The 17903-nt window shown below is 32.2% G+C and overlaps 1 protein-coding gene across 1 annotated transcript; it reads right to left on the bottom strand.

Moving 5' to 3' along the window:
* Positions 1 to 14315: 14315 nt before the first annotated feature.
* On the bottom strand, positions 14316 to 16288 carry LOC131034311 (cytochrome P450 78A4-like). Its single transcript, XM_057965789.2, has 2 exons — positions 15261 to 16288; positions 14316 to 15171 (listed from the first exon to the last, which is right to left on the bottom strand). The coding sequence occupies exons 1-2, from the start codon at positions 16278 to 16280 to the stop codon at positions 14560 to 14562; spliced, it is 1632 nt and encodes a 543-aa protein (XP_057821772.2). The 5' UTR covers positions 16281 to 16288; the 3' UTR covers positions 14316 to 14559.
* Between the last annotated feature and the right edge of the window lie 1615 nt (positions 16289 to 17903).

The raw sequence follows: 17903 nt of genomic DNA, 5'->3' as shown, positions 1-17903 counted from the left end.
CATTCTATGGCAACCGCCAAGGAAAAAGCTATGTTTATTAAGCTGGTTATGACTAAGGCTTACGATAGAGTTCATTGGTCCTTCCTCCAGAAGATCCTCAAGGATTTTGGCTTTGCTGATGAATGGATCCAATTGGTTATGAGTTGTGTTACGTCTACCTCTTTCTCTGTGCTAATCAATGGAGATCATACTGAGCAGTTGTTTAATGCTTCTAGGGGTCTTCGCCAAGGGGACCCCCTTTCCCCTTATTTATTTATTCTTTTGGTTGAGGGTTTGGGGAGGCTGATAAAGCATAATGTGGGTCTAAGTATTATTCAGGGTTGGAGTTGGGGTAATGACTTGCAGCCGCAGTCTCATTTGCAATTTGTTGATGACACAGCCCTGATGGGACTTGCTTGGATCAAAGAAGCTACTAATCTGCATAAAGTTTTGGATGTTTATCTTGCGGCCTCGGGCCAGTTGATCAATGAGGATATATCTTCTATCCTCTTCTTCAACACTCCTGGAACTATTTAGAGGAGGATTGCTCTTATCCTAATATTCCAAGTTGGCTCTCTTTCCTTGACTTATCCGAGTATTCCTATTTCTCCTAGTAACCCTCATAGGGATTCATGGTAGGGTATCTTGGATAAATTTTGCATGAAGGTTGAACATTGGACACACAGATGGTTATCCTTTGCTGGGAGGGTTCAACTGATCCATTTGGTGGTTCAGGCTCTTGTGATTTATCGATGTATGCTACAAGTGGTTCCTAAGTGGTTCTTGAAGGGATTGGACTCTCTGGCAAGGCAACTCTTATGAGCAAGCAATCTATCCTCATCCAAATGGTGTCTTGTCAATTGGGACTTGGTGTGTATCCCGAAGCAGTCAAGTGGGCTTGGTTTAAGGCAGTCTATTTTATTTGGGGAGGCTCTAGCAGCTAAATTGTACTGGAGGTGGTGTATTGAGCAGGATCGAGGCTGGGCTAGGATTTTGGCCTACAAATATATGCAGAGGATCCCAATGGAGGAAATTCCAAGATACCCGCTTGAGGGAAAAGGCTCAATGATTTGGTATATTCTCAAGAAGGGAGCTTCTCTTATTAAGGAAGGACACTTTTGGATATGTAGGAGGGGGGAAGAGGTCCTTTTTTGGAATGACCCTTGGGATGGATACCCCCCCATCCTTGATCAGTTTCCTAACCTTGGGAATCTTTGCCAGAGGTTTTCAGAGGCAGGGTGGTCAAGGGTGAGTGACTTCAAGGCTGTTTATAGGTGTGGGTGACTGGAGTTGGAGCGGTGGAAGGCTCCTAATGAGTGGCCAATTTTTGGGATGGATGAAGTGTGTGCTGAGTTGCATGACATTCTAGCAAGTAGACATTATAGTTCCATCAAGGGTAGCAATGAACTTTCTTGGTTTCTAATCCTAAGGGCATCTTTGTTGTGGCTAGTGGATACCAGGAACTATTGAACTAAAGACTAGATGGAAGAGAGGTGCACTGGTGGAAACATGTGTGGAATAATTTTTCTTGGGTGAAGTGTAACTACTTCGCTTGGACTTTGGCTTTGAATAGATGCCTAACTTGGGACAATATTCACAAGCGGGGATTCTTGGGGCATTCCATTTGTGCTTTGTGTGGTAATGGGGAGGAAGATTCCTCACACCTATTCTTCAGATGCCCCTTCTCGTTGCTTATTTGGCATTACTTGTGGGGGGTGTGGAAGCATCCTTGTGTTTGCGCGGATTCTCCGGTGGAGTTTTGGAGCAGTTTGGGCAAATATCCTATCTTGTCCTCCTTCCTCCAGACTGTCTGGTATATTGGGCCCATTTTCATACTGTGGCAGATCTGGCTCGAGAGGAACAGAAGGATCTTTCGTGAGGTCAGGTTGTTAGTTCAGCAAGTGTGGAATAGAATCATTATTATGATTCGGGAGATGGTGGAAGCTTAGAAATGTGAGGTGAATTTTCCTATGGATAGAGATGAGGTAGATATTGTGAGTAGGTTGGGTTTGCAGGAGTTGTCTCCTGCCTCAGCTTGTGTTAGGAGAGGTAGACGCACGCTATGAAGAAGGTTCAAAGGGTGGGAAGGTGGATGCCCCCTCAAGATGAGTTTATCAAGATTAACATCAATGGCTCCTCTAGGGGTAACCCAGGCCCTGCTGGGGTTGGTGGTGTTGGTAGGAATCGTATGGGGGAAGTGATTTTCTTCTTTTCGGTGCATAAAGGGCGGCAGTCTAATAATTTTATGGAGAGATTTGCAATTCTCTATGCCCTAGAGCGTGCTTGGGAGTTGGGATGAAAGAAGGTTATCTGCAAATCGGATTCACAAATTATTGTTAACTTGTTGACAGAGTGGAAGGTGAGTGGGATTCATTGGCAGCTGGCAGGGATTGTTCATCGTATTCTTCAAATTAGTTCTTTGATGGAGCAGGTGTCTTTCATCCACATTCCTTGTGAATGGAATAGAGCAGCTGATTGTTTGGCTAAGTGGGCCTCAGAACATGGTAATGATTGGAAAGTTGAAGGTTGGGAGCATCTCTCCTTGGATTACTGTCAGACTTGCAGAAGATTTTTGCTGAGGACATGGATAGTTATGAAGTTGGCTAATCTTTGACTAGGTTTGTGGTTCATTTCTGAGGCCTTGGGGCTCTGGTTCTTTTTGTAATTCTTGTGTCTGATTTTCAATAAAGTTCTTACCCCTTTATTCAAAAACACTTGAATGTTTCTTAATATGTTTCAGCCTTCTTGTTTTCTGCATGACTGCCTTGTTTTGTCATTTTACTGTTGATTTTGATTTGATAGTTTTATTATTTATAAAAAATTCTAGATCCTTTCAAAACTGTATTAAATCAAAACAATTTCACCTCTCATTTATGTAAAAAATAATAATAAATAATTACCATATTTTTTAAGTACTACATTAATTATCAAAACATGCCATTAGAGATTCGATATGTGAATGGACAACAATTAGCCTTCAAACAAAGCAATCCATATTATTGAAGGCATGTGATTGATTCTCATGCCCATCTATCAAAGAGAAACGTGACATTAATTCTTGGTAAGTCCCCATTCTAAACATGTATCGACAATTGTATAAAACATTTTGGAAAGAAAGACTCTGTCATTATTAAATCAAATTTCATCAACTTACTTAAAAACAATGCATATATATTGAAACTTATTGGTAGAAGATAAGGATTTAGCAGACAAATAAAATATTCACTGGCAAGCATGTGGTAAAATATTCAAATTACGTAAATGTTTTGGAAAGTTGACGGGTCACTTATGTAATTACTCGTTGAATCTCCATGTCGGTGCTGCATTTTCTCTGTTTTCTAATTTCAGAAGAATAGCCCTGCCTTTCACATTCGCATTACGTGCATTTAAATATAAATATGCCTAATCATAACTATATATATATAATAATTGTAGAAATTGTTTCTAAACATAGTTTATCTTTGGTATAACATGGATTGACAATTAAAAAATTCACTAATGAATGTGGATTCTGTTCAATATATGAAAATTTAAGTGGGATTCATGTCTAATCATAATTATAAAAATAATAATTATAGAAGTTGTCCCTAAACATAGTTTATCTTTGGCATAAAATGGATTGACAATTAAAAAATTCACTAATAAATGTAGATTTTGTTTAATATATGAAAATTTACTTGGGATTTGAGTTTGTGTTTTGGTTTAATTTTAAAGATTTAAAAAATTGTGTTTCTTACAATTACATTTATTTAATGATTTGATACTAATTTTGATGGTAGTTTAAAGGTTTGAATTTTATATTTATATAATAATAAAATTCAAACCAAAACATTGTGTTTCTTACAATAATATATATATGAAGATAATAATAATTGTAGAGATTGTCTCTAAACATAGTTTATCTTTGGCATAACATGAATTGACAATTAAAAAATTCACCAATGAATGTGGATTATGTTCAATATATAAAAATTTAAGTGGGATTCATGTCTAATCATAACTATAAAAATAATAGTTATAGAAATTGTCCCTAAACATAATTTATCTTTCAATATAATAAAATTCAAACCAAAACATTGTGTTTCATATAATAATATATATATGAAGATAATAATAATTGTGTTTCTTACAATTGCATTACTATATATATAATAATTGTAGAAATTGTCTCTAAACATAGTTTATCTTTGGTATAACATGGATTGACAATTAAAAATTTCACTAATGAATGTGGATTTGTTCAATATATGAAAATTTAAGTGAGATTCATGTCTAATCATAATTATAAAAATAATAATTGTAGAAGTTGTCCCTAAAGATAGTTTATCTTTGGTATAAAATGGATTGACAATTAAAAAATTCACTAATAAATGTGGATTTTGTTTAATATATAAAAATTTACTTGGGATTTGGGTTTGTGTTTTGGTTTAATTTTAAAGATTTAAAAAATTGTGTTTCTTACAATTAAATTTATTTAATTCTTATAATTTGATATTAATTTTGATGGTAGTTTAAAGGTTTGAATTTTATTTTATGTTCTTACGAAGAATATGCAATTAATACACATGGTAGACATAAGTGTGGATAGTTTAGTCAACCCATTCTCTTTCAAATGCATTGACATGTCCACAATGTCTTGTCAATGTGAAGCCATGCCATTTCACATGGAAAATAATGGTATACTAAAGATAATTGTAAGAGAGTTGTTTTCTTGGATGAAGGTGATGACAAATGTATTGGATGAAGGTAATGATATAATGGAGGAATTTATTTATTTTTAAATATTTTGGGGGAGTTGATGATTTCTAGCTAGAAAAAGCACATTAGTTTTGGTGGAAAAAGCTTTGTGTTGGACCCATGTTTGATCTATTAAGAAAAAATTAAATATTTTTTCATTAAATTATTTGATAATTATATTGGTAATTATTAGATGCACATGGATTTGAAGGTAGCCTTCTTTGTTCTTACTCTTAATTATTGTTTATTTAATAGAATTGAGATTGGTACATGCTATTTCATTATTTTATGTTGTGAGAGAACTCCAATTTTATTTATAAATTTGAGAAATTTTAATTGATTAGAAAATGAATTTGTTTTGTATGTTTATGTGCTATGTGTAAGGAGAATGATTATGATTCTTCTTCTTCTTTTTTTTTTTTTTATGACTTGGTATTAATTTTGATGGTAGTTTAAAAATTTGATTTTTTTTGTTCTTAAAAAAAAATGCAATTAATAGACATGGTGGACTTGAGTGTGGGTAGTTTAGTCAACCCATTCTCTTTGAAATGGATTCACATGTCCACAATGTCTTTCTAATGTGAACCAATATCATTGCATGTGGAGAAATATGGTATATTAAATATATTTGTAAGAGAGTTGTTTTCTTGGAAGATGTGGGGTTACCTTGTGTATTGGATGAAGATAATGATACATTTGAAGAATTTATTATTTTTTAGTTTTACTTTTCTATTTGATATGTTTCAAAATATTTTGGGAAGTTGATTTCTAGCTAGAAAATCACTTGTATTTTTGGTAGAGAAATCTTGGTGTTGGGCCCATGTATGATCCACTAGAAAAAAATAAATATTATTTATACAGTTATTTGATAATTATATAGCTACTTCTATCATGGACAAAGAGACTACAACTTTCCACTTACTCATCCAACTAATAGCACCACCATTCATACTAAAGAATTGAAATTAGCATACGATTTTGTTATTTTGTGTTGTAATGGAATTAAAATTTTATTTATAGATTTAAGAAATTTCATTTGATTAAAGACTGAATTTATCTTGTATAATTATGTGTTATTTGCAAGGAGAGTGACTATGAATCCTCTTTGTCTTTTTTTTTCTTTGGTATATAATTTCTTGACTTTATTCATGTTGCAACATTCGCTTAAGGTAAATAAGAAAGGCTAGTGAAATAGGCATTAAGAGGTAATTAGTATTTCATAGAAAGAATAAAGAATCTCGAAGAAGGTTCTATGCACAACCTACATTCCATGACTTCCTTTCTATTTGTATTATTATGTATAAATACGTGTTTATTTTGTTAATTTTAGGAGTTGGAGAGATAAGTATATAAAATATAAGTTTTACTACCCATAAGTGCAAATGGAAAATGTTCACTAGAGAGTCTAAATTTTCTTTCTTAAATGTACTTACTATGTCATAAATCCAATTATTTTAGCATAAAATATAGAACTGTAATTAAAATTTATTTCATTTAAAATTATTTAGATGGAAAGTAAATTAATTTAGAAGTATATACATGGTATTATTTCAATAACTGGTAAAATATTAAAATATTTTAAATATTTTGAATTAGGAAATTATATTGTTCAAAATATTGTAGTGATGAGACTTTCATACCTATGTCAATTGTTATAAATTTTTGGGTCTATTTTGAGAGAATGAAACTTACATAAAATGTATATTGATAAATGGTGCAATTTTGTGCTAACTTAATATTTTTCCTTGGTCCTCCATGCACCTCTACCATTTCTCATTCCCAAGATTTTGACCTTATTTCATCTATTTCTACATACATTACCATATTCCTAGTATTTAACACATCCTTGGTACCTATACATTCTTTCCCCACATAGATCTATCCACTTCCTTATCTTGAGTTGTTCCCATAGACATGGATCTAACCCATAAAATTTGAAATTCTAAATGAAAAATTGGTCAATCCTACAACCATCTCACTAGTTGTTATGAGATGAATAAGAACAAATTTTGATGACCTATTTCTATGCAATTGTATTTAAACATGTTAAATTAAACTCATTTTAACAATCAATTAGATCCAAATTTTATTCAGTGATCATTCACATTTTATGAGTTATTATTAGAAGAACATTTTAATTGATTCATTGTGTAGACATTGAAATTATTTCACTTAATTATTCTCCTAATTAATCGCATATTATTCATTTTCTAATCATCCGCATTTCCCATTTAATTAAATAATATCTTATTAGTTAACTAAATGTGAGTTCATTGCCATTCTCATAATTTTCACTTTCTCTCTAATTAATTTAATTAGAAATTTAAAATTTATATCTCTAGCTCTTTAGTAAAATTAATCTCCATTTAGCAACTTGATCTTCTTTCATCGAATTAACTTATCTTCAATTTAGTAAGTTCTTCCTCGTTCCCTAGTTATACAATTTTAAAAATAAGAACTTTACATGCATATTTGTACCTTATTTAAATGAATAATCTATCATTAATTATCCTTTAAATTCCTTGAATTGGAAAATTTCTATCTTTAGTATAGTTGACAACATTATTTATCTACTTAACTTTGGTCTTTGTTCCTATCCTCAACATCATATCATTTGAAATTTTATAAATAGTCTTTTTCTATCATTTGAGATCATTCATTCAAGTCTAGTGTTCTATTGTAGGGATCAAGCATATGCATACCTCCAAGGTGAAGAAACATCAACCATATTTAGGTTTGTAGTGGTATTCATATGCTAGGATTTATCTCAATTTCTATTTGCTTGATGTCAAAGTTTCATTCGTTTTCTTAGTTTTTAGATTTCATTGTTAAAATTTTGATGCACTCGATGTGAACATGTGCAATCTTGTCATCTAATGTTGTTATTTTGAGTATTTTGTTTTACAATACAATAGTTTTGATAGGAAAACACATTCTAATGAATGGATTTGATGATTGTGCTTCATGATTTCTAATGTCTTGTTTGATATGTTCTTGAAATATCTTATGATTTATAGTTTTTGATAGATCAAAATATTTTCTAGTGGCTATTAGAATTTTAGTTTGTGATTTTTTTTGTTGTTTAAAATATAAAACAATCAACAAATTACCCTATGGTTAATGTATGTGATAGAGGCCTTCTAAGTATTTCCTTATATAGAATCCCAAACTACCACTTTCCAAACCAAAATCATCTCTATGCTATACATATTTGTTGGTCTTCAAGAAAATTTATAATTTCCAAAGCCAAAACCATTAATATATCTATATAAACTATATTTTATAAGTCTAAAACCATGTCTATTGTATCCAAAACTATGGGTTCGAATTCAAATTTAACTTTTAGTAAGTTGAAATCACTATCATCTTAGATAAAATAAAATCATTATTTTGCATCTTTAAACCATGAGTTTAAAGTCAAAAGTATTAAACTTTGTGTTGTCATTGATGTCAAAGTAGTTGGTGAGAACTAAATGCAATTGTAAATGTTCTCAAGTGTCCAATAGCTACAATAATTTTAGTTACTTCTAACATAACAGGTCTGAGCATTAAGTTCTAGAAGAAGAATGATTAGCTTTGTTGATAGATCTCTTGCAAAATATTAGTAATATCATCATACATCTATTCCATTCATTGACGGTGATAAGAAGGTGTTTGTGGTATGTTCTAAGGTCTATTACTTAGATATGATGTATACATTATCATATTATTTGGTTTTATATTCTACCTTAGTTGCATGTTATGGCTTGCAATGTGGAAGCAAAGATAAGCTATGTGTGATGTGTGAAATTTGAGAGTTATACAAGCTAATCTTTAGGCTACAAGAAAATAGATGTAACACAGTGATCTTTGTGACTATTTAGAGTGTGTAATGATGTTCCATGTGAATTTACTAGTAGATTGTAAGATGTGTCAATTGTACATATGAAGCATGTGTATTCTCATTGGGGCCAGTAGAGTGTGTGTTAGATATTACATAGCAGGTTCTCACTTCTAGATGAACTTGTTGGCTTTTGGATCAATCTTATTACACATTTGGTTTAATATTTAATCTTATGGCTGACTTGTAGATATTGTAAATATGTTCTAAAATAACAAGAATTTAATTAATGTTGAAATGTATGTATATTAAAAATTAGATACATTCCAAAGTGGTTGATGATATTAACCTACTAACTAAATATTAATATCTTATTCTACAACTATTCTAATGTAATATTTCCCAACATTACCACTTAGTACGTCAATTTGAACAAAGGACAAAAAATTGCAAGTGTTGATCACAACAATCCTTCTAGGGACTTTGATGAAGCGCCTTCTCCAATCCTCCTCAATCACCCAAGAAACACTAGATTGACCTCATCAATGGATCTCCTAACTGTATAACCTACAACCATCTGCACAATATGAGAGAACATAAAGTGTTCCCAACCTCCTTGCACAATGATACACCTTTTCTTTGAAAGTCTACATGTCTCATTTGAGTGTGTCTAATATGTCCTCAAGTGGTGCACATGAGACAATAACTCTCATCTGAGAGTCCACATCTTCTCCAAGTGTCTCAAATCCCTCCTTGGAATAATCTCTCCCCTGCTATCCAAAAACAAACCAAATATTAATAGACCCTTGAGTGAGAAGCTAGCTTGGGATGATAGATTCCCTCCTATATCTATTTCTTCCAATCTCTGATAGTATCTTGTCTACTCTCTAAAGCATACATATCCTTTGTTAATTTCATGGTGATTTGAATCTTTTGTATGCACTACAAAACCACAATATTCTATTTCACCTTTAATCATAGAAAAAGCTCTATTTTTCTTTAGTCTCCCATCAATGAGATCATTGGCTTGTTGAGCGCAATTCATTTGAACATGTCCAATTTTCTAACAATAGTAGCATTCAAATTCTTTACCTATTGAAATTTTATACTTCTTAGAAATAAAAGCACTTTCCTCAATAATTGAATAACTCCTTTTAAATCTTTTTTTTTTTATCAATCAAAGATGAAATTATTGTTTCCAAACTAGGATTCATTTTATTTAATGTAAAAACAATATGACCAAAACTTGAAGGCATACTACTTAGTAAAATTTCCTTAGCACCATCATCATCAAATTTAAAGTTTACACCTACAAATTGCATAAGGAGGAAACAAAAATTACTAATATGTTTAACAATATTTTCTCCCTCTATGATCTTCAACCCAAAAAGGTTTTTCTTTACGGGCATTTTAACACTTGAAGCATGTGAACCAAATAAAGAATTAAGCCCATCCCATATTTCCTTTGATATCTTTATTAGATCAATGTGATGAAAATATGTATTGGATAAACCAAGACCAATCAATGTTGTGTCCTATGATTTTTAACCATCCATTTTGCTTCCTCATTTATACCTTGTGGTTTTATAGAAATTATACTCATAATGTCCCATAAACCTTTTTCAATTAAAATTAATTGTACCTTTATTTTCCATGTATGAAAACCAAACCTTATAAATTTGGAAATAATACTTATTTTTTCCATTTTGATAATATATCCATGTATTTATTGAGTGTTAAGAAATCTGCTACCAAAATTCCACTATCAAACATCCTAAATTAATTTATTACATATCCAAATATAGAAAAAAAAAATCTAGCACACAATTTGTCCTCTTTTGTATGATTCTTTTAAGAAAAGATGCTCCTCGAGCTTCAACTTATGAATCTTTCATTCTTCATGGAAACAATATACATATGTCTTCTTATTTTACCCCAATATACAAATTGAACAATATCTACACCGCTAAAGTCTTCAATGTAGTAGTTGAAAGAAATAAATAGTTACCTCTAATACCTTAGTTATTGTTTTCACTTTTTATGCAAAGAAAACACAACAGATTTCTAGATTTGTACATTCCCTTTCCACCAGATCAACCTTGAATCGCTCATTAGTAAGATGAAACAATATGGCAAAAAAAAATTGTTAATTTTTAATAGTCCAATAGTTATGCAATAGAAAATAGATTTTTAATTTTAAACAATTTAATATTCAGACAATAGCAAGAGAAACAATTATACAACTACCATATCCTTAGCCACTAGCCAAAGGTTAATAGTGCTAGTATCTTTTCATAGACACATCATTATCATTCAAACCTTTGATTCTTCAACACCTCATTTTCCTTAGCCACCACTCATTAATTTACATTTTATTTAGGCCTCAAGGTCTTTGTCCTCACATCTTCATGTCAATCATAGGATCAGAATATGACTATGCTCTAATACCATGTTAAAATGGTGATCAAATACAAAAAATCTACACCATGATTGCACAGTAAAATAAAAATGTTGTTTTGAATATATTCGGATGATATTACATTTCTTCCTAATTGGCTTTATAAAGCCTTATTTTCCCATGATGAACTTCCTATGGGAATGTAACTAGCCAACTAACCTACTAACTAAATATTAATTAGTTATTCTAAAACTATTCTATTGTAATATTTTCCAACATAAACTAGATTGTGGCAAAAATGTTGAATTTTTGTTGTAAAAGAATATTGAATTTGTGTTGAATTTGAGATTAAATGGTTTTCTCATGAAAGATAACAATTTTCGTTAACTATTTGTAACATGAATGTTCTCAAATTTTGTGCATAATAGACTAAGGAGAGTGTGTATCTAAAATTTGTGGATAAAATGGCTAATTCTTTTGTTTAATTTTAATGCTACTGGATACTAATTCTGTGATCATTTGATGGTGGGCTTTGTGATGAGAACATATGATATACATAAGTATGCTTTCTTTTGGTATGATGCATAAGGAAATTTGGGAAAGAATTTATAACCAAATCATACACATGAAATTCATAAAGAATGATGTGTGTGTTTAAAATAATAGCAATGATAAATCATGTGCTTTATTACCTTAACTATGTGCTTATCATTTTGCATAGTGTGCATGTTTCTATATGAAAAGAAATTATAGCATTGATTGAATTGATTATTAGGTTAGGAATAGAATCTATAAATTCATCTCTCCTTATGTATGATGTTTGAATTTATATTCTCATATTTTGACTTCTGAAATTTTCTATTCCATTATGTTAATTTTGTGTTCTTTTACTCTTGATCTTGTTTGGATTTTACTATAAATTATGTAAAATATAATGTGGAAGAAATTCTTGTAATATTATGATAGCATATTTTGGTAAGACTTTAGTCTCCAATTGTAGACTTCTTATTGTGTTTCAATAATAAATTAATTTTATTATTACATGGGTATATTTGCCATGCTTTGGTGTGTTCTTAATATAATGGGGCAATAGAGAACTTTATTTACACTATGTTGTGATTGAAATGTGTGGCCTTAAGATTTAGAGTATTATTATATTGTTTCATTAGTGAGCTTGTCTAATTACATTGTGATGCTCTTAAATATGAAATTATGGTAGGATTACATTTGTAACTCAAAAGAGATGATTTTAGTCCATGTTTTGATGAATTTATTATAAATATTTGTGATAATTATATTACCTAATGAAGCATCATAAAAAAATTCTAATACTAAGCAATGATTGAGAAAAAAATATATGTTTTATAGTCTTTTATTATTGCGATTGCCTAATTATTAGTGCACATATGATGTGTTGTGAATATGCCATACATGTATTATGTATCCATAAACTTATGATTCTAGGTATTGAAATATACATGTATCCATAAACTTATGATTCTAGGTATCCATCCTTGGATTATGTTTATACCTACAAGTATGGTGGATGCATACTTACATATGGTTTATTATTTATAATTTTTTTGAGAGCCAATCTTGGGATTAATGACCTCAACATGTATGGACCAAGTAAATATTATGAAAATATAAGAATATATGATGACATTTTGTGGCATTAGTTTGAGGTGACCCAACTAAAAATACTTTTCTATGTGAGAGTTCTTTCTATTTCTCCTTATTTAATGGAATTTTGAGTGGCTCATAGTGATAGCCTATCATGCATTATTTTCTTGGTGATACCTTTTGCATTAATAGTTTTGTATAGGAATTTTTTTTGCTCAAGGCCATGATACATGGTGTAGGTTTTGTCTTACTTTTGTATCGTATTTTCTAATTATGAATATTTTTTTGTTGGAACAATAGAATTGGGATAAAGTTAAACATTGTGAAAATTATTATTATGTTAGCATATTAGAACATTAATTGCATGGCATTTTGAATTGTGTTATGAATTATTGAGTTTTTTTTGTTACATCATAATTCTACAAAAAGATAAGACTTTTTTCCTTCTTTATTCAATAAAAAATGGCAACTTTCCTTTCAATGTAGACGTTGTTTAAATGGTTAAATTGTTTTTATTTATTTTATTACTTCGCTAATTGTTTAGAAGGAAGATTTTTTATTTTATTCTTATGGGATTTGTTATGAGGGAAATCTTTATCTTGATTTGTTATGAGGGAAATATTTATCTTGATTTTTTAAGAAAAAGAGCAAATGGCTATGGCTGCATTAGATAAAGATTGCTTTCTTGGTTCAATTTTATTTTTAAAATTTGTTATTTATTGGCATATTTTACATAGATTTTTTTAAAAGTAGGTAATGCTAGTTTATCATATGTTAGATATGTTCTAATATGAGGGTAAAAGTACACAACTACGTCACACTTTTGGATTAAAAATTTAGTTATGGGAGCAACTTTTCACCCTAAACAATTTTGGGCAAAATAATTTCACCCTAAAAACTTTGAACTAAATGATTTCATCTAAAACTATATGGCATATATGTGGCACATAGAGTTTTGGGTGAAATGATTTTGTCCAAAACTATTTGACATCTATATGATGCAAAATTTTGAGTGAAATTATTTTACATGAAACCACTAAATAGAAATAGTTTAGTTTAAAAACTCTAACCAAATTAAATTTAAATACAATATTTCACTTGAAACCTTTTTTAGTAAAACTATTTTGATTAACACCTTTTCACTCAACACTATGTGATAGTCTATGTGACAATATAATTTCTCTTTTCCAATAAATTCAACAAAAACTCAAATATATCTTACTGTTTCATAGGTTCAGGCCTTCTCCCTGCTTATATAATCAAAAACAAAAACTCAAATATATTTGACTAAAATAAATTATTCTAAAGGTTATTTTTTAAATTTATGATCGCTAAAATAAATTATTTAGTATTGTGTTGTGATGTTCTCCCCGGGAAACTTAGCCTTCAAGTCAAAGGAATCGATAAGCATTTGATTGGTTCTTGATGTCCATCTTTCGAAGGGAAACGTGACATTAATTCTTGATAATCCCCGATTCTGAACGTGTCTTGAGAATAACATTAAGCCTTTTGGAAAAGAAGTATTGTTTAATCATTATCAAATCAAATTTTAAAATCCTCCTTAAAGCAGCTCACAGATGTCAAAATTTATTGGTAGAAGACGAGGAATTGGCAGACAAATAAAACACATTGGTAACCGAATTATCATGACAATACAAGTAGCAAGTGATAACATCGGAGGTAGTAAAATAAAATAAATTTATAAACATTATGTCTGTACAGTGAACGACTCTGTTTCGAATGGATAGTTCTCTCACAAACTTCTGTAAATAACAATCGTCGAATTCTTATTAACAAACTAACACCTGGGATATCTACTATATCTGCTCAATGTGCAGTAGAATTTCATTTTTTTGGCAAACCACGACCAGACTACTGTCACGGTAAACTCCTGAAAGAATAATATGATAAGAGCGTAGCTTCCAAACCTAATTGCAAAGTTAACATAACTATAATCCCTTATTACTAACCTCAAAACCTAATTGCGTATTTGACATGACTATTAGCAAGGGAATCTGACGGCCGGAATTGCAGTAAGTGGCGTGGCCATTTGGGAGGACAACTTGAGAATCTCAGTGAGATCTACTGGGTGTTGAGGAGAAGGAACCCACCTGTAATGGTGGAGCAGTTTTGCCACCCAGAGATGAACGGTGGTGAGGCCCAGAGCTTTTCCTGGACAGACTCGCCTACCTGCACCGAAGGGCGCAAGCCTCAAGTCATTACCCCGAACATCCACTTTCTCTGCAACAAATCTCTCTGGCCGGAATTCATGAGGTGAGTCCCAAATCTTAGGGTCGTGAGTGATGGACCACATGTTCACCATGGCCGTCGTCCCCGCCGGGACATGCATCCCCTCTGCTATGTCAACGTCCTCCGTGCATAAACGCGCCCATGACAGCAAAGGTCCAGGTGGATGCATTCTCAAACTCTCTTTAACAACGGCTTGCAGGTATGGGAGCTTTGCAATGTCCTCATCCCGCACGCTTCTATCCCGCCCTACCACAGCCTCCAACTCTGCCTGAGCTCGCCCTTGTATTTCTTCATTCAGTACCAACTCCGCCATGGTCCACTCTGTAACTAGAGCCACGGTGTCTGTGCCTCGGAATATCATCTCCTGTATGAAACAAAAATTATTAAATCAAATATTTATGGGTTTTACTGGGGTTTTGATTTTTTAAAAATACGAGGATGAAGAGTGGTTACCCAAAGAACTGCAATAATGTCGTCGTCGTGGAGCTGATCGTGTCCTTGAAGGGAAAGCAGCACATCCACGAAATCTGAATCGGCTGTGTCCCTCGGCACAGGACACTGTCGATGTTGGTTTATGATATTCTGAACAAAAGCCCTAACGCGAGGTACGAGCCGAGCGCAGCGGACGTGGACTCGCAGAGGGTCAAGCGGTCGCAGCCAGGGAAGATGATCGGCCCAATTAAATGCCCCCAGCAGTTCAAACCCCTCCTCCACCATCTCCCTCACCTCTCTACCTTCTCCCTCTCCATCCACCCTTGTGCCAAACACACAACCCATAATGTTATTGAGCGCCGCCATTTGGAGATGTCGACGGAGGCTGACGGCGCCTTTGCACATCCACTCACTCCGTATATCAGATAACATTTTCAGGCAGTCCGTCTGACGCCTGGCTTCGTGCGCTGCGATTCTCCGCGGACTAAAGAGATGAGCAGCTGAAATCCTACGCAGCATCCTCCAGTAGTCACCGTTGGGTGCAAAGCCTATTGCCCTCTCAAACATGAGCTGCTGGGCAGATTGTTTGAGAGGCCTATCCGCAAAGTGAGGAGAGCTCAAGAGCTCCCTGGCCACTTCTGGATCGGACGTTATGACTGAGCGAGTTGAGCCCAAGCTGAAGGCCATCAGCTTTTTGGCCTCGTGAGTAGCCGCCAAGTGAGCAAGCTTACGGTGAGCATGACCGCCACTCATTTCCATTAGACTTCCGATTATGGGCAATCCTCTGGGCCCTGGAATCTTCTTCCTCTTTTTATTCATTCCAGCCCACGCACACCCACCAGGATTCCACCAGGAGATGATTACTGCAAAAACCAGAGCAACAACTACAATCGTCAAGTGCTGCTGCCATGTACAGATATTATCATCTTCCTGAAAACTCCTTAAGCTATATAATTTGCGCCCATTACAAGTGAGCCTGGGAACCAGCACATACGTCAACCATCCTGCTGCTCCACTGCGGCTTGTTGCACTGTTCTCCATTCAGGATAAAGAAAGCGAAGCTTAGAAAAATCAAGCAGAAAACCAATACAGAGATGTTTGTCTGCACAGAGGTTTTATAGAACGCGAAGAGTTCAACTAGTGCGTAAGTGTGAACGCATCGGCAAGAGTTGAGTGGTTGTTAATAGTTTATAATTCTGTGTTGAATGCTCGTGTCAGCAGGGTGCATATTGAATTCGTTTGCTACCTAATCATGATGTTGATGGAAGCTAAGCGATGTTCAACTTATGCACATAAAATATTATATGCACAATACAATAATTCAATAGTAAATGTGTCGCTTGCTTCGTGAATTTTTTAATGAAATAGTAAAATCCCATGGGGGAGAGGATTGAGGATTCATAGTTAAAACATGTTCTAATATTGTCATATTTAATTTATTAATAAAATATATTGATATATTAAAATTTTACATATTTCATTGATATACTAAAATTTTACATATGTCATTGATACACCAAAATCAATATAAGTGTCTAAGTCAATACTAAAAGAATAAATATCAATAATTATTTATTTTTTATTATAATAAGTATCATGTAATTAATTATTTTTAAATATATTTTACACGTCATTGATACACCATAACTTTACATATGTCATTGATACACTAAAATTTTACATATGTCATTGATACACTAAAACTTTACATATGTCATTGATACACTAAAATCTGTGTAACTACCCAAAGCAATACCAAAAAAATAATCATTTCTGATCCATTGCATATTCCATGTGAAACAAAATACATTGTTATTCATAACAACTGAAATTTCCTTTGGAAATATTTAAAAACTATACTAAAATAATTTATTATACATTGTACAATCTCACAAGTAATGTATTCAAACACATGAATAAAATTGTCAAATCACTACATTCTTGGTTTTAATAGATAATATACAATTGTTCAACTTCTCGTCCTTCAATAGTTAAATTTATTCCCAACTTGACATAAATAAAGCCTCTTATTTCTCATGGATATCTCATCTCTCATAGATACAATAAGTGTTCAAATTGGAGACTTCAACTACTAAATATTTAGTACACCAAATTTTATAATTTCCCCTACCAATCCACACCATCACCTCTTATCCAATAAAAAATCATGATTTCGAATCTACAATCAAACATTTTTTAAAAAATAAGAAGAAAAAAATTATAAAATTAATCTACAATATATGCCATTGACAATTTCACTATGTATCTATAAAGAATATTATACCTAAGGTTCTTGCATTTTCTAATATTTACAATTTTTTTCTAGGTATTTTATTTATTTCTTCATTATATTTTAACTCAAGTTATATAATTAAAAGTTTAATTTTGTTACACTAAATATGGAGAATAATACACTCGTACAATCACATCAATTTCTACACAAATTATAAACCAAATGTATTCAATTTATGTTTTTGAATACTTAACCTTCATACACAAGTAATAGATAATGTTTAGTCTATGATAAAAATTATAGACTATACAAAAACAATTAATTGCAATTATTTAATGTATGAAGGTCAAGTGCTCAAAATTTGAAAATCAAATATTAAATATTCAAATGCATAAATGGTTAAGGCTCACTTCTAATATGTTTATTGTGTT

Source organism: Cryptomeria japonica, chromosome 10 (assembly GCF_030272615.1).
Source record: "Cryptomeria japonica chromosome 10, Sugi_1.0, whole genome shotgun sequence".
NCBI lineage: Eukaryota > Viridiplantae > Streptophyta > Pinopsida > Cupressales > Cupressaceae > Cryptomeria > Cryptomeria japonica.
This window is presented reverse-complemented; position numbering and strand designations above follow the sequence as displayed.